The sequence below is a fragment of the Trachurus japonicus genome, chromosome 23 (genome assembly GCF_045865225.1).
Source record: "Trachurus japonicus isolate A0001 chromosome 23, Traja_1.0".
In the NCBI taxonomy this organism is placed as follows: Eukaryota; Metazoa; Chordata; class Actinopteri; order Carangiformes; family Carangidae; genus Trachurus; species Trachurus japonicus.
The window spans coordinates 21,868,746-21,886,832 of record NC_140929.1 but is presented as its reverse complement, the minus strand read 5'-3'; the positions used below and the strand labels follow the sequence as shown (position 1 = coordinate 21,886,832).

Here is an 18,087-nt window from a genome sequence, read left to right as displayed (position 1 = left end):
CAACGGGGTTGTTGTTACTAACGTTTGTGCTTTGTATCACGGAGCTGCACGGAGCTTCGACGAGCTGCCGAGCCGCCATGAGCCCCGCCGCCGCCCCCTAAGCTCTCACCGGCGGCCAGAGTGTCACGGAGCGGCGCCGCTGCAGTCAGACACCCGCTCCGCTCCGTGAGGGGGGAGAAATACGCTATATTTTTTATATCTCTCAATCCAAATGTGTTTTTCTGCACTTTATTTTGATGATACAAGTCTGATCTTCACAGAGGAGTAGGGCAAGACATTCAACATGGCGTTGCCATTAAAAAAACGCTAAGACGAGTTATCTCGTCTTTGGCAGACTACGCTTGGATTCGCTAAGACGAGGTAACTCGTCTTTGGCAGTGAAAGAGTTAAATATGTGTAACTCTGTTAAAACAAAACCTCCACTTCTCTCAGTTCATGACTTTAACTAAAATGGGTTCATTAATCATCTAGTGAACTTTGAAGTCTGTGGGATAAAAAAAAAAAAAAAAAAAGACCATTTATACCTAGAACCGCCAAGGGGTCATTTTTACCCCTAATAGAAAACAGCTGTTTAGTGCCGTGCTCAACATTCACGCCGCTGTCCGGTTGCTTAGCAACGGCTATTACACACCGTTTGACAAGTAGCCTACCTATCCTGCTGACCATGCCTGAAGAGAAAAGGAGGAAATGTGGTTTTAAAACGCACTAAAAACAAAATCTCAACAATGTGCATGAAGTGTGTGTGTGGACAGTGTTCCGTATCGACCCGAATACAAGACGATCGCGCGTGTGTGCAGCGTGTGTGTTGCTACTGAAACTGCAGAACCACGGAAGCGCCTAGTCAAACCATACAGGTAAGTTTGTTTGTGTGTGTGTCTGTGTGTGTGTGTGTGTGTGTGTGTGTGTGTGTGTGTGTGTGTGTCTGTGTGTGTGTGTGTGTGAGGGAGAGAGGGAGAGAAAAAACGGCAAAATGTTTTTTTGACGTTTTCGATTCATAACGAAATAGTCTAGGCTAAAGCAACTGTAAAATTAATAACTATCCCCATAGATTCAAAATGTAAAAGTATTTTTATCAAGCACTAATTATTATTTAAAAGAAATGATAAAAATGAAAAACTTTAAAAAGTAAATCCTTGTGATTGATGACGGAGTGCATGGCGGGGGTAAAAATGACCCCCTCAGCGGTTCTAGGGGATGTTGGAATGTTGGCGGTTCTAGTGTTAAAATCAAATACAGACATACAACTCATCTCTGAGGACAACACAGTCTCACCCCTTTGCGTCAAACGGTTGACGCTTGGTCAAGGCCCCTTACGTCAATATACTGACGTGGAGGGGGTACCCTCGAGGTCGTTTCTCGACGAATAGGGCCACTCATAGACTTGAATGCAAATCCCTCATTGTCGAATTTTGACGAAGGGGGGCGGGGCCGTTTCTCCCTCACTCCCAGTGCGTCAACAGCCTGACGAACGGTCACTGTCCCTCATCGTCACATGCCTGACTCATTAGGTGCCCGTTTTTCGTCAGGTTTTGACGCGCTCGGCTTTCAGTTGATTCCAATGCAGTTCCCTTCGCGGCGATATGTGACGCTCAGAGCAAGTGATCCAGCCGACCCGGCTGCGGCACTGACAGACGCTGTGAGCAGAGAATAACTTTTTTTTTTTTTTTTTTTTTAACTTTTCCTTAAATCTTTTTTGAACCTGATGCTGCTGTGTCTGACGTAACTTTCGGCAAGGACGTCCTTTCGGTTATTTATTTATTTATTTATTTATTTATTTAGTGATCATGGTGTTTGGTGCAGAATAATCAATCAATCAATAAATAAATAAATTACGTCCTTGTCGGAAGCTGCGTCAGACCAGGAGGGGGGGGGGTTGTGGATTCTACAGGTGAAGACCACTTCCGCGTTCAAAAAGCTGCTCTGTTTAATCAATATTCTGAAGAAAGATCTGATTATTAGCCACAACGCTGTAACCATCCAAGGAAGACTGTGTAACAATATTATGTGCTTCTGCTGAGTCCAAAAGCCCTGTGTAATATCAACTTTATTTTAAGAAAAACACGCTTTGTTTCCAATGTCCATATCACGGAGAAGCACTACATTACCCATAATCCTCATATTTATCAGCGACGTGTCTGATTGGTTGAGCTTGCTGTTACCAGCAAATGAAAAAAATAAAACAAATTGAGCTTATATTATTTTCTTAGTAGGCTAACTAAAAGGTCTTAACATCTTTTTTGTTTTCAACATTGAATATAAAAAGGGTGCTATATTGTTAAATTCAACAATAAAGTGCATAAAAGTTGGCTTGACTTCTTTCTTTTTTTTCATAAATTTTCACCAGCATCTTTCTGGTCCACATCACATCATATTTATTGTAATTTTTAATTCAATGAGTGACATTTTATTTTTTATCTGAAAAACCTTATTATGAATTCAAGGGTCAGAGGTCACTGATTAGTGTTAAATTTAACCTTTTTGACCCTGTTTCCTTGAATAAATCACTAAGACTTTGATGCGGGAAAGCTGAGATTTTGATTTGATTTTGTTCAGAGCACTAGGGGACAAAGTTTTCTGTAGAATTTCAGACCTGTCGGACGTCCAGAAGGGTCACAGCTGACCGTCTAGGCTCGTTTCTCGGCCTTCAAAGCCTAGATTTAGAAGCTCTGACCATATAGGAGAAATGCAATTCTTTAATAGCTTCCAGGTGCTTTGGCCTATCAGGCTGAATTTTTAGCTAAAGGAGCTGGTGTACGATCAGGAAGTAGGGGAGCTGTGCATAAAGCCAATTGGTAAGTGTCAAAGGTCACAGGGGTCAAACATCAAAGTGAATCCAGCCATTCCTGCTTTTTCTCAACAAAAACATACACGCTTTAAGTTATCATCATGAAATATTAATATGTTGTATATCAGAGAGTCCTCTATCAGAATATTTTGGTCCCGTTGCTCTAGGGGCCCCGGGGGGGCCCCGGGGGGCCACTTGGCTTTCCCATGCTCCCGCAGAGTTGGGTCTCGGGGTGATGGATAAGGGCCTCACCATGAGTCCACAGGCCAAGTTTCAAGTGATTTGGTCGGTTTTTATGGAAACGGCGGCCTCAAGGATACAGAGGAATGCGACTGTTTGAAGCCCCGCCTCTCGAAAAGTAATGGCTCAATCAGGACCAATAACACACATCTACGCGTTCGTCTTGGGCCCCCGAACCATATATTACGAAATCAGAACTGTACGACTTTTGGAAATGTGTTTTGTCTATTTTGGCTTTTCTGACTAAGAGGGTCTCTCAAGCTTTAAGTCTGACAGACACTGAGTCCTGAAAAGCCGAAATAGACAAAACACATTTCCAAAAGTCGTACAGTTCTGATTTCGTAATATATGGTTCGGGGGCCCAAGACGAACGCGTAGATGTGTGTTTGGTCCTGATTGAGCCATTACTTTTCGAGAGGCGGGGCTTCAAACAGTCGCATTCCTCTGTATCCTTGAGGCCGCCGTTTCCATAGAAACCGACCAAATCACTTGAAACTTGGCCTGTGGACTCATGGTGAGGCCCTTATCCATCACCCCGAGACCCAACTCTGCGGAGCATGGGGAAAGCCAGTGGCCCCCCGGGGCCCCTAGAGCAACGGGACCAAAATATTCTGATAGAGGACTCTCTGATATACAACATATTAATATTTCATGATGATAACTTAAAGCGTGTATGTTTTGTTGAGAAAAAAGCAGGAATGGCTGGATTCACTTTGATGTTTGACCCCTGTGACCTTTGACACTTACCAATTGGCTTTATGCACAGCTCCCCTACTTCCTGATCGTACACCAGCTCCTTTAGCTAAAAAATTCAGCCTGATAGGCCAAAGCACCTGGAAGCTATTAAAGAATTGCATTTCTCCTTTAAGGTCAGAGGCTTCTAAATCTAGGCTTTGAAGGCCGAGAAACGAGCCTGGACGGTCAGCTGTGACCCTTCTGGACGTCCGACAGGTCTGAAATTCTACAGAAACTTTGTCCCTAGTGCTCTGAACAAAATCAAATCAAAATCTCAGCTTCCCGCATCAAAGTCTTAGTGATTTATTCAAGGAAACAGGGTCAAAAAGGTTAAATTTAACACTAATCAGTGACCTCTGACCCTTGAATTCATAATAATGTTTTTCAGATAAAAAATAAAATGTCACTCATTGAATTAAAAATTACAATAAATATGATGTGATGTGGACCAGAAAGATGCTGGTGAAAATTATGAAAAAAAAGAAAGAAGTCAAGCCAACTTTTATGCACTTTATTGTTGAATTTTAACAATATAGCACCCTTTTTTTATTCAATGTTGAAAACAAAAAAGATGTTAAGACCTTTTAGTTAGCCTACTAAGAAAATAATATAAGCTCAATTTGTTTTATTTTTTCATTTGCTGGTAACAGCAAGCTCAACCAATCAGACACGTCGCTGATAAATATGAGGATTATGGGTAATGTAGTGCTTCTCCGTGATATGACATTGGAAACAAAGCGTGTTTTCTTAAAATAAAGTTGATATTACACAGGGCTTTTGGACTCAGCAGAAGCACATAATATTGTTACACAGTCTTCCTTGGATGGTTACAGCGTTGTGGCTAATAATCAGATCTTTCTTCAGAATATTGATTAAACAGAGCAGCTTTTTTGAACGCGGAAGTGGTCTTCACCTGTAGAATCCACAACCCCCCCCCCTCCTGGTCTGACGCAGCTTCCGACAAGGACGTAATTTATTTATTTATTGATTGATTGATTATTCTGCACCAAACACCATGATCACTAAATAAATAAATAAATAAATAAATAACCGAAAGGACGTCCTTGCCGAAAGTTACGTCAGACACAGCAGCATCAGGTTCAAAAAAGATTTAAGGAAAAGTTAAAAAAAAAAAAAAAAAAAAGTTATTCTCTGCTCACAGCGTCTGTCAGTGCCGCAGCCGGGTCGGCTGGATCACTTGCTCTGAGCGTCACATATCGCCGCGAAGGGAACTGCATTGGAATCAACTGAAAGCCGAGCGCGTCAAAACCTGACGAAAAACGGGCACCTAATGAGTCAGGCATGTGACGATGAGGGACAGTGACCGTTCGTCAGGCTGTTGACGCACTGGGAGTGAGGGAGAAACGGCCCCGCCCCCCTTCGTCAAAATCCGACAATGAGGGATTTGCATTCAAGTCTATGAGTGGCCCTATTCGTCGAGAAACGACCTCGAGGGTACCCCCTCCACGTCAGTATATTGACGTAAGGGGCCTTGACCAAGCGTCAACCGTTTGACGCAAAGGGGTGAGACTGTGTTGCTGAGGAAAGCCACTCTACCAGATAAACAGTAACAGTCTGTCTATGATTATGGACACAGACATTCAAACAAATATAGTGAATGACTCTTCACTCACTTGCGGGGCCTCTGGAGACGTTTTGGACACGGCAAACATTTAGGAGGTTTGACTGTGGGGTAAGAGGTCGGGTTTTTCAGTTTCACCAGCTTGATGTCATGGTGGGGTGAATAGACCTCTTGTCTCGTTACTTCCTCTTTTACTGCTTTCGGACCAGGATGCGCACCCAATTGCACGTACATTTTCCTGCGTGTAAATGGAGAGGTTCGAATCTTGAGGGAGAGAAACATGAAATGAGACATTGTAGTAAAACCGTGACTTTCTCACCATCCTCGCTCGTTCTTCTGACAGTGAGCTGCGGTCAGAAGCCACTCCTTACTGATCAGAGAGCCACCGCAGAGAGACGTATGTGTGCGATTGGTTGATATTACTTTCACGTGGTGGAGAGCCTCCCCCTGTTGGCAATTGTAACCTCCAACGATTCTCTTCTGCAGATCCAGATCTGTGCCAACTGAGACACCTGAGAGAGAAAGACCTCCACCAGGTGAGTGTGAGTTCAACCAGTGGTTATTAGTTCTCAGAGGTCAACAAGAATGTGATCGTAATGATAAAGAGGAGTCATAGTCAACTCAACATAAAAAGATCACCTTAATTAAAGGGATAGTTCAACAATTTGGCAAATTTGCCTATTGCTATTATCCCTATAGTCATAAGCAGTAGGTTCATTACCTTTAATTATTGGTGCGTGTTGTTTTGAGATCCGCAGGGCAAAGACGCAAGTTCCTCGGGGCAGAGACGTGAGCTGCTCAGCAAACACGTTGGAGGTGAATGGTACATTGACCCCTGTCCCTCATAGCTCATCAAATACACAACTCCAAAACGCTCTCACGGACAAGTTGTGACCTGCACATTCACCACGCTATGAAATATTCATGTAACATAACAAGACAGAGTTGTTTTAGAACAGGGGTGTCAAATATGCAGTCCATGGGCCAAAACTGGCGTCCAATCCGGCCCTCAGGATGAATTTGCCAAGTGTGAAAATTTACAATTGCATATATTTTTATCAATATATGTCAGGTTGTTCATAACATGTTTTGAAAAAGGATAGTTCATTAACTGTAGAAATATCTTTATAATGTACTTAAATAAAGGGAAAAATTAAAGATTATTTTTATTTATCATATATCATGCTATTATTTTACTGGTCCAGCCCACTTGAGATCAAATTCTGCTGTTTATAGCCCCTGAACTAAAATAAGTTTGACACCCCTGTTTTAGAGGCAAATGCATAGCCAGAACTATATACACAGCTGCTGGGTGGAGTGATTTCAAAAGCGCAAGTAGTTCAGAGTATTTGCTTCATGTATCGTAATGTTACGGAATTATATATGATTATTTCATAGTGTTGTGAATGTACAGGTCACAACTTGTCAATGAGATTGTTTTGGAGTTGTTGGATTGTGTATTTGATGAGCTTTGAGGGACGGGGTCAGTGTACCATTCACCTCCAACGTGTTCGCTGAGCAGCTCACATCTCTGCCCCGCAGATCTCAAAACAACATGCACCGATAATTAAAGGTAATGAACCTACTCCTATAGGGATTATGGCAATAGGCGAATTTGCCAAAATGTTGAATTATCCCTTTACTGTAATTGTATTATCTACATGAAGAGTAGAATAAGTAAAGTCAGTAGCTGACCACTCACCAACCAACAGCAGGAGAAGAAGAGGAGCCATATCAACCATCTTCGTCAGTGACCGACTGCCCTCCTGCTGCCACACTGCTGACGTATTTAAACCCTTTCACCCTGTACGTATGACCACTAGGCCACCAATCACCTGCATTAGGGTGTGCAACTGTGCACTGATGCAAATTTTTCATCATGTCAGCCCATATACGTTTCTTACACGAGGCCACGTCAGGAAAAAACCATCTCAGACACAAAGAGAAGAGAAAAAAACTTACTTACTTTTTAACCAGAAAGTTGGTTAGGTGAAATTAAAGCTGATTTAATGGTGACATTAAAATATTAGGTAAAAACAGGGCAAAGTACATTATTAAGATGTTTACAGTTTATAAGCTATCCTTTTTTACAAAACATTATGAACAGCCTGAAATTTCTTGAGAAAAATACATGTAAATTCAACTAGGACTGGGCAATATGGACCAAAAGTAATATCGCAATATTTTTTAACTGAAAATATAGGATATATTTTGTTTTTGTAACATAATTAAGAGCTTCCCCAGCAGCCCTAATAACTACATATTTTTGTATTTCTATACCACATGTGACAAATGACACACACAAGTATAGGTATTGGTAGAGGGCTGATATTAAAATGTAGCTATAGGAAAAATACATCTCCTTCTCACACACAGACACACACACACATACACACACAGAACTTAGAGGCAGACAAAGAACATAAAGGAGGTGTTCTAACTGCTCGACCCCCACCAAGCGAGTTGGTGCAGGGGTGTCAAACTCATTTCATTTTAGGGGCCACATAAGAGTGCAATTTGATCTCAAGTGGGCCAAACCAGTAAAATAATAGTATAATAACCTATAAATAACAAGAACTCTAAATATTCCCTTTGATTTAGTGCAAATTAACCCTCCTTTTACAAAACATGTTAGGAACAAACTGAAATTTCTTGAGAAAAATACTTGCAACTTGAACAATATTATTGTTCTTCTGGCTTCTATGTAATTTTCACTCTTGGAAAATTCATCCTGTGGGCCAGACCGGACCCTCTGGCGGGCCAGTTTTGGCCCGCGGGCCGTATGATTGAAAACATAACACAGGGTCAGCAGAACTAAATGTGACAGTTGATGATCCTGTCACTATGCGTCCAATTGATCATGGCTGGTCGAATGGTCAGCGCGCATGACTCTTACCCAGGAGAGTGGGGTTCAACCCGGGCCCTCCTTCGTCCTGCCACATAAAGACCATCTGAAGGCAGTCGTTACCTTGTGTCAACAAAGGGCACGGCCTCCCGAGGGACAGAATTCAAACTGATGGCAGTAAAAGGTGACAGTAGGACTGTTAATGTAATATAATGGAAATAATATAGGTCACTTCATGGTGAGTCAATGAAAGTCACACATCGAGTTTATTTGCCCTGAATTTTCCTGTGTGACAGTAGACAACTGAGGACACTCTGAACACAAATGTCCATTGAAATCTCATTATCTCATTGTAACTTAAACTCAAGAGACTTTGTGCCACATTTTCATCTGTGGTCGTCTAACAGACACATGAACATTGTGTTTGATTTGCTTACTGTATATCACTAACTGCCATTCTCTAGACCAACTTCAGCACATATAATTAAACAATTTTCACTTTCAATCACACACACAAATACTATGTCAGACAGTTGGGTTTTGTGTTTACAGTTTTGAGAAAATCATGGATGGTTTCAAGAAATTTGATTTAGCAATTGTGAAAAAACTATTAGGTACTGCATGATAATTGGATATTAAAGGCCATAACAATTAGCTCAACCTGTTCAGTATTTGTTCTCACACAGCTGACAGACAGATGTAAATATCAATTTTTCTGTTGATCTATCTGTGTGTGAGTGAGTGTGTGTTCTGTGCAGCCCTGTCTGCAAACCACAATGATGATTCAAAATTAAACACACACTCATATGCCACTTTGTAACTGCTTATAAGCATAAATACCCAATAGACCAGTCACATGGTACTGTAGCAACTGATCAGCTGGTCTGCAGAGGAGCATCTCTGAACACATAACATTGAACCTTGATGCAGATGAGCTACAGCAGCTGAAGAAGAACAACAGGAAACTGAAGAAAAACCTTTCCTGGTCCGATGGAGTTCGATTTTCCGCTGGGACCTTTCGGATGGCTGGATCAGAATGTGGTGGAAACAACATGAAAATTATGGATCTGTCCTGCCCTGTTTCAGTGGTTCAGGCTGCTGGTGGTGTGATGGTGTGAGGATATGCTCCTGGCACACTTTAGGCTCCATAGCACCAATGGAGCATAATTTAAAGGGATAGTTCAACATTTTGGCAAATTGGCCCATTGCCATAATCCCTATAGTCATAGCAGTATGTTCGTTACTTTTAATTGTCGGTGCAAGCTATTTTTAGAACGGCGGAGCAGAGCCTTGAGCTGTTCAGAGACTAATGGGATTTCTTGGTTTCCCTCATCAAATACGCAATCCAACAACTCCAAAATGCTCTCGTAGACAAGTTGGAACGTAATAAGAGAGAGTACTCGAGGCAAATGCAGAGAGAGACTACTTGCCGAAAAACCCCAACAGGAACGCGCATAAGTGGTTTTGCATGAATTTACCTCTAAAACAACTATTATCTCATAGCGTGGTGAATGTGCAGGTCGCAACTTGTCCACCAGAGCGTTTTGGAGTCGCTGGATTGTGTATTTGATGAGTTTGATGAGGGAAACCAAGAAATCCCATTAGCCTCCATAGCATAGCTCTGAGCAACTTGCGGCTCTGCTCCGCCATTCTAAAAATACTACCTACTCCTAAAACTATGGCAATGGGCCAATTTGCCAAAAATGTTGAACTATCCCTTTAAATACAGCAGCCGACCTGAGTGTTAATGCCGACCCTGTGCATCCCTTCATAACCACAGTGTACCTCTCCCCTCCAGGATGACGCGCCATATCACTGAGCTCAAATCCTCTCAAACTGGTTTCTTGAACATTTCAATGACTTCATGGCCTCCACAGTTAGCAGACCTCAGTCCTACTGAGCTTTGATCTGTGGGATGTGGTAGGAGATGCGCAGCCGACACATCTGCTACAGCTGTGTGATGCTGTCATGTTGATATGGACCAGGACCTCTTAAGAACGTTTCCAGCGTCTCATTGGATCTGTGCCATGAAAAATGACAGCAGTTCTGAAGGGAAAAAGGATAAAGGGTCCTTTCCAGTACTAGGGGGGTGTACAGAATGATGTGAAGTACTGTATGGCAATTAACAGTGTCAGCAATTGTTGTAGGCTATTAAAACAATCATAATTTATCCTCTCCAAGCAGCTCTAATGTAGCTTTTAAGCCTTTCTATTCCATTGTGTGTGTGTGTGTGCACTTCAGTTTGTCAAACATTAACTACTGTCTGTGTCAACAGAGGAGCTCAGGTGAGTCATGAAACTCACACATTGAGTTTTTATGTCCTGAATTTGGCTGACTGTGTGACAGTAGACGACTGTGGACACTCTGAACACAAACGTCCATTGAAATCTCATTATCTCATTGTAACTTTAACTCAACAGACTTTGTGCCACTTTTTTTTTTTGTAGTATGTGGTCGTCTAACAGACTCATGACTATTATGTGTGATTTGCTTATATCACTAGCTGCTGTTCTGCTCTGGACGCACGCACGTGTGGTGGCCAGGGAAAACCCTTCACATGGTGGAATTTTGTCATTTTCATTTTTTGATATTTCCATTCAAAACTGTTTGAGATAGCCCTTTCAGATCAAACGTTATGGGCATTTTAATCACCAAAAAACTGAAAAGTGAGAAAAATGGCTTTAAATAGAACATTGCTGTTTTAACCCTCTAAAGACGAGTGTTTTACAAAACATTAAACAGCTTCTGAACCGTTTATGATAGAGATTAGCTGTAAACTGTATCTGAATCGTGTGATTTTCTGCTTTCCGGGGGTCCTTGAATGGTGCCTCTATGACAAAAAGGGGCCGTATAGGGTGCGTGTAATCACGTGGTACGGGAACAGACGCTAACCGAGCGTAGCATCCATGCTAAACTGGCTAAACTGAACGTAGCATCAATGCTAAACAGAACGTACATCGGCACTAAACCGAACTCATCATCGTTTTACAAAACATCAACAACATATTATAACTTCCGAACCGTTTATGATGAAGACGAGCTGTAAAAAAGCATCTGAATCGCGGGATTTTCTGCTTTCCGAGGGTCCTTGAATGTTACCTCTACAACAACAACGGACCTCCTCTCCTCTAGCGCTGCTGCTGCAGCTCAGCTGAAAATGAAACGCTTTACTCGCCACAAAAACACAAAAAAAAGTACTTTCCGTTTTGTTTTCTTAAAATATTTATTCACCACGATGTAGTAGGGAGTTCAAAGTACCAGAATCACACAAAATATCAAAATCGTTGAAATAGTATTTTTCCACCTATTTTGGCTATTTGCCACAATCGAACGTCAGCTTCAACTTCCGACGGGTTTTCCCAGGCCGCCACACATATAGGCTACATAAGTAATATATACGGTTAGCAACAATACCCAGGTATATTCAAACAATGCTCAATTTGTACTAGGGGGCACAGAGTGTGCAGGTGCTTCTCCACAGGCCCTGTAACAAGTGGTTATTAGGGTCCAGGACCCTATTGTATTCCTAGGAATTCTTCTTCTTCTTCTTCCGAGAAAGTCATACTTCCCATGGCTGAAAAATCACCAAACTTTGCACAAAGGTCCAGTCCCATGCCAGATTCACTTTGGCAGCCCTGGTCTAATGTACCTGAAGGTCTTCATCTTTTTTTTTTTTTTTTAAAGGTACTTTATTTGTCACATATACAGCTAGTACAGTGAAATTCTTTCTCTGCATTTAACCCGGGGTGGAATCTTGAAGGGGGAGTATCACTATTTGCGTAGTGTGGCACAGATGTCATATTCCTGGGGTGACAGAACGACGCTGACATTGGGCTGTAGCACAGCTTCCACCCCGGCAGGCATGGAGAAGGTGAAGTTCTGCATTAAGGACGTATAGATGAGGAAAAGCTCCATCCTGGCCAGATTCTCCCCAAGACACACCCGCTTGCCTGGAGCAAAAAATACACTATGACAATTTACCTGAGAAAAGTTGGTATCATGTCATTACTGCTAATAGTGGAAGGCTACATTAACTAATATAACACAACAAAATACAGTATATCTCAACTTTTTGCAGTCTAGTTGCCTTGTGGTTGTGTGCAGGGAAGAAGAAAATGTGGAATAGAAAAGATATTCTGTCAATGCAAAATTGAGTATCCTTGAAAATGGCATTCTATATTATGGTTGAAATTAGCTTCAAGTACAAGACATAGCCTACTACTATTTCAGGTGCCTTAGGGTTAAAAGAGTATTTGTGAAACCAATTCTACCCAATGTTCACCTGGTAACATTGTAAAAAAAAAACTAAAAAAAAAACTGAAAAAATAAACTATTATGTTCTCTTTTGAGGAAGGGAAGTAAAGTCAATCAATTGTTACAACTGTAATACTTGCCAGCAGAGAAAGGCAGGAAAGCAGCTTTCTTCACAAACTTGCCCTCTGCACTCAAAAAGTGTCCTGGATTTAAGGTGTTGGGCGTCTGCCATTCCTTCTTGTCGTACAGCACCGAGGTCAAATTCGGAATTATCGTAACACCCTGCAAAATTGGATTGTAATACCTTAGTTTAAGGAGAAACAAGTAACTGTGACGAAACAAGACAAAACATAAATGGTAAACTGACCTTTGGGATTGTGTAGCCTCCCAGTTGTACGTCTCTGGTGACAATATGAGGCATGCTTAGAGGGACTATGTTGCTTATCCTCTGGACCTCGTGGATGACGGCGTCGGTGTAGGGCAGGTTAGCACGGTCCTCCATCGATGGCTGCCTGGACTGTCCAATCACTCTGTCTATCTCAGCCTGGACTTTTTCTATGAAATACAACAGCAGGTGAATGGAACAATACATTAGTCGCTTACAGAGAGTAGACCTAAGCCGTTTTCCCACTAAAATTAGCGGGTCGACGCAGGTTTTTTAAACGCGGGTCGACCCGCTAACAATCGGCATTTGGCCCCTTTCCCATTGACCAAAATGAGCCTAAAGCCAGGGACTCACCGCCCCGACAGTCGGGCATTGGGTCTCGTCGGACGGTGTCGGGTCCGCGTCTGTTTGGTGTGTTCACCTCCGTAGGGGAGCATTGGAAGTCGTCGGGTCTCGTCGGGGCCGATTCAACATGCTCAGTTGGGGCTCGTCGGGAGAGTAGACTCATCGGGTACTCTGATTGGCTGTGTGCCAGCTATGACGATTATGACGGGCGGTGCCGTAGCGAATCAGCGCGGTGTGTGGGAGGGGCGGAAGTGACGATAGTAAACAAACCACACATAAAACACATGGCGCAGGCAAAGACGAACTACATTTTGCTTCTTTTTTTGGATCGTTTCCAAAACATCTTCTCAAAACTAATACCAAGCTGTTGTGTGCGCTTTGTTTTTAATCTGCCTGGTTTCTTCTATGGTTTCTCCGTTAGGTCATTTCCTGTTTTCATGTTTCGGATTACGGGCACGAGACTAGCGCCACCCGCTGTTATGGAGAGTTATTGCATCTTGCGCAAGCGCAGAACGTACAGGATGCTGTGTAGTCGGCAGTCGTCGTGGCGGTGTGTTTCACTGCTTCCTCCCTCCCGACGGTGTTAGTCAGGACGCGTCGGGGCGGTGTGTCGCTGGCTTAACCCCCCGCTGGGGGATCAGACAGAGCATAAACCAGTCGCCCCGCTTTCATCCGTGGTGCAAGAAACACCGTGTCATGCCACAGCCGCCCGCCGAGGCCCGAGCCGATTAAAGGTGATTTTAACCCGGGTCGCTTGCCGAGTCGTTTGACGCGGGTCGACGCGGCTCGGTGCGCCTTTCCCACTGCCACCAAAAGCCAATTGTTAGCGGGTTTAAACTGTCTTTTTGGCCAGTGGAAAAGGAGTACTAGTAAGAGCTAGTCAGTTGGGCACAAATTCCTTTTTTGTCTTACCCTGAATCTCGGGGTACTTTGCCATGTAGAGGATTGCCCAGAGCAGGGTGGTGGATGTGGTCTCAGTACCAGCCCCAAACAGGTCAAAAGAACACATCGCCAAGTTTTCTTCATCAAAACCAGCATCCATATTGTTGATCTTCTTCATCTAATGGGAAACATTTCCAAAAAGTACATTGGTCTATTGTTGATGTTTGAATCTACATGTAAAAGTAGCCACAGTGTGCCTTTTTTGTTTTACTTCTGATTTTTCCACTCACCCTCTGAATCTCATTCAGGTAACAGTCGATGTAGTCTCTGGGCTCAGAGGGGTCCCAGTCTTTCTTGTGCTGATCGATTTCTGTTCTTATCATCTCTATTACTTCACAATACGATTTTTGCATAGTGCGGTGTGGGCCTGGTACACGCCTCATCAGCACGGGAAATGCATTGTACAGCTGTCAAAGATCAACAAGAAGACTAAATGTAAGATCACTTATAAAATTAATTTCTAACTGTATCACTGGATCAGCCAAAAGTAAAAGTCAAAATGCTTTGATGCTGTACCTGTGCCCAAATGGTGCCTTCAATTTTGGTCCCTTTGTCAAGCAAGTTCAACATTTTCAGAAATCTCTCATCACTGTACTCAAAGCGATGACCAAACACCAGGGAACTGATGATGTTGGAAACAGCTTTGTGGATGATGAAGTGTGGATTGAAGGGTTTGCCTGGGGAAGTGATCACATGTGAAATATATCAAACAAAATTAAAAAATTGGAATTTTATTTTACTGCATCTCAGAATCTGGGGATTTCCATTCCTACCCTTATGCTTTGCAATTTCTTTGGTCAAGAAAATAAATTCATCCAGTATAGAAGATTCCAGGGATTTCTTGCCAACTCCAAAGTATTTGAGGGTGAAGAGGGCAAATCGGCGTTGCTGTTTCCACTTGTGTCCATTAGTAAAAATAATACCTGATGAGAAAATGTAATTTAGACCCAGGCTGTGATGTATAACTTCACAGAGTTGAAACTCCTTGGTCATTAGCAGTGCTTAAACATAATAATTTTAAAAAAGTATATTAGTATCTATTCAGATTACCAGGGCCATTGTATAAAGGTGATGATAATTCTAGGGGCCCAGCGCCCAGTAGGGCCCACAAAAAACCTCAGTAGTCTAATCTTTGTATGACGGAATTATTCTGCATAAGACCCTGACTAATACTCATAGTAATGCTGCATTAGCATCAAAATAAAGTAGGCTAAATAAAAAATGATAATACATACGTAGTCGAAAAAAAGACAAAAAAACAACAACAAAAAAAACTTGAAAAGTTAGGGGGTAGGGGCCCACTTTAGTATTCTTTAAGGGGGCCCAGAATTCCTAGCAACGGCCCTGCAGATTACACACCCTTTTACAGTATTTGACCATAATATTATAATCTGCTCTGCTGTAGCCCTGATGGGAGTATATTATATTTAATCTACACGGCTGGAAATAAATCTATACCCAAGTCAGGGAGCACATCAACATGGAGTGGAAGTATTGGGCGGTCAACCAGGACGTCTCCTTTGGTGAGTAGACCTTCCTGCAGCGCGTTCAGGCCATTCAACACCACTGTCCACGAGCGGCCAATTTTAAGGCTGAACACATCTCCATACTCCTCTGTTAACTGCCACAAGAACAACACAAGTGAGATTAGAAAAAAAACATACATGCAACCTTTCCTGTAACTGTAAGTGAACTTTTTTTCTGTGACAAGTAAAGTTGGCAATTAAGGTTTTACGAGACAGAAGTGAAAGCTTGGAATTCTTCACAAAACCAAATGAACTTTGATGGAATGTGGACTGATGTCTCTTTCATATTATGAATTATTATTCAGATTATTAAAATTATTAAAATGTTACTGTTTAATGTGCTAATTATATCAGAGTTAATTTCCCTCTGTCCTAAAATGAAACTCAACAGACAGAAGAACAGTATAAAATACTCATCAAAATCCTGCACTGATATCAGTTTTATCAAACAACATTGTGAGTGATTATACAGGATTGTCACTCATGTGTAAACCTGTAAATTGAGTTTACTGATACAGTATAGGTGCTACACGGGCAGGTGTTACATATTATGAATACATCATAATCATACCAAAATATTAAATGACTCTAGCATTGGTTGTTGTACTGGTCTTTGTGGGAAATTTGCAAGTGGTCACTTGCACTTTTACAGAGGGCAGTAGCAGTATAGAGGTATCAACAGTAGCCCAACAGTTATTTTTTGTCATGGTGCCTAGTTGTACAAGAACATATTCAAGTAAAATTTTGACGTACTTTACTTTCCAATTTATGCAGCTTGGCATTGTTAATGATTAAACCAGCTTACTTACCAACATATTTGTATTATTGTACTAAGATTTTATATTTTTTGAAATGTGCACAGACCTTAAAGGGATAGTAGCATTTTTTTTAAAGTGGGGTTGTATGATCTACAAATAGCCCTTAAGTACTTTAATTGCAGTACTTAAGGGCTCTGCACTCCTCCCGTTAGCAACGCCAGCCCATAGCCCTGCCCAGAGATTTACAACATACAGTGTTGAACAGACCCAAAGAAACTGCCTATTTTCGCAGCCTGAAAGAGGTTTTACCTGAAAAAAAAAAATACACAGTTCCATTGTTCATTGTGCTGTTTCTTTGGGTCTGTTCACAACAATGTATGTTGTAAATCTCTGGGCAGGGCTATGGGCTGGCGTTGCCAACGGGAGGAGTGCAGAGCGTCTTCTACTGCAATTAAAGTACTTAGGGGCTATTTGTAGATCATACAACCCCACTTTTAAAAAATGCTACTATCCCTTTAATTTGGACTTGAAGAGGCATTATAATGATATTACAGGTTATTGTTTTTGCACTGATGTTTGTAATTTTAAGAAATTTTAAGAATTTTCATTTCATTGTTGTTTTAACATGTGCACTTTTGACTGCTTGGGTTTTTTAGTGATTTTAAATGATTGTATGGGTACTTCTATTTAACCAAGTATAGTGCATTTTCAAACAGTGGTGTGACCCTTAGAAGTGTTTAGCTACTGACATCCAATCTTTAGATAAATGTATGCATAATCTGAATCCTACCTTAGTCAGCTCTGTGTGGGCATTGCTTAAATCCACGGAGAACAAGTTTCCCACCAAAGGAAAAGCTGTTGGTCCTGGAGGAAAGTTGCTGGGCCGACGGTTTCTTAGATAGTCTGCTATCACCAAGAAGACCAGAGTGAAGACGATCAGACTGTGGCTGTCCAGCCACAGCCACACAGGTAGGTCCATCCTGTCAAACCAACGCCTCAGGATTCAGGAGGAAATCTGCAGTGATTTGTACCTGCTGTAGCGGTATTAAAAACTTGCACGTACGTCCCTTCAGTAAACTTACTGATCTAGAGTAGAGTTAATGGCTGACTGTTCAAAGAGTATGCAATATCAGTGAAAGTGAGGGTGGGGTCATGGTGTGGTGAAACAGCAATGTCTCCAAAAGGAAAACTTTAGAAACAAGTTGATCACAGACAGAGTTCACAAGGTTCAGCATGTCATGTCTTTTGTGTCCACATGAAAATAATCATTAACAGTGTATTTACCCACATCAGTTACAAGGTCTTTGCATGAGAACAGCTTTATTCTTTGGCCTACTTCATGTGTGTTATAAAAAAAAAAAAAAGAAAAGAAAATCACTATAGACATATGTCATTTAAAGGTATTCTAATCTCTAAATGTAAAAAAATATATGATGCAAAGACTGAATTTTGTTAGATTTAATGTCATTCACAGTTTGTTAATGAATCACACATTTACTTTCATGAAAAAAGCAACTCTATGAATTGTTTAAGAGAGGTGTTCATTCAATTCCTCGGTATTAAAACTAACCAAGGTAAATAAACAAGTGATCCAGGCTAAGATAGGCAACTCAATCGTGGTTGATGAAGTTTGGCAAATATCAGAATTTTATCTCAAAAACTGAATTTTCTTGAACATTTTGAATTCTGC

General features: G+C 41.6%; 1 protein-coding gene across 2 annotated transcripts; it reads right to left on the bottom strand.

Moving 5' to 3' along the window:
• Nucleotides 1-11,940: 11,940 nt before the first annotated feature.
• LOC146962938 (cytochrome P450 2J4-like) lies at nucleotides 11,941-17,619 on the bottom strand. Of its 2 annotated transcripts, XM_085768863.1 has the most exons (10): nucleotides 17,588-17,619; nucleotides 17,188-17,449; nucleotides 15,572-15,734; nucleotides 14,887-15,036; nucleotides 14,630-14,790; nucleotides 14,344-14,520; nucleotides 14,084-14,231; nucleotides 12,809-12,996; nucleotides 12,582-12,723; nucleotides 11,941-12,137 (listed from the first exon to the last, which is right to left on the bottom strand). In XM_085768863.1, exons 2-10 carry the CDS (start codon nucleotides 17,374-17,376, stop codon nucleotides 11,959-11,961), a joined length of 1,497 nt encoding a protein of 498 aa, XP_085624989.1. In that variant the 5' UTR covers nucleotides 17,377-17,449; nucleotides 17,588-17,619; the 3' UTR covers nucleotides 11,941-11,958. The 2 variants fall into 2 exon arrangements, with proteins under 2 accessions (XP_085624989.1, XP_085624990.1); XM_085768864.1 differs by lacking the exon at nucleotides 17,588-17,619 and having other exon boundaries at nucleotides 17,188-17,536.
• Between the last annotated feature and the right edge of the window lie 468 nt (nucleotides 17,620-18,087).

Coding starts and splice junctions, on each gene's coding strand:
- LOC146962938 (XM_085768863.1), bottom strand. CDS start 17,376: ATGGACCTACCTGTGTGGCTGTGGCTGGACAGCCACAGTCTGATCGTC. Junction 12,997..14,083: donor AAAGTACCCCGAGATTCAGG/GTAAGACAAAAA, acceptor TGTATTTCATAG/AAAAAGTCCAGGCTGAGATA. Junction 12,138..12,581: donor TTTCCTGCCTTTCTCTGCTG/GCAAGTATTACA, acceptor TTTTTGCTCCAG/GCAAGCGGGTGTGTCTTGGG.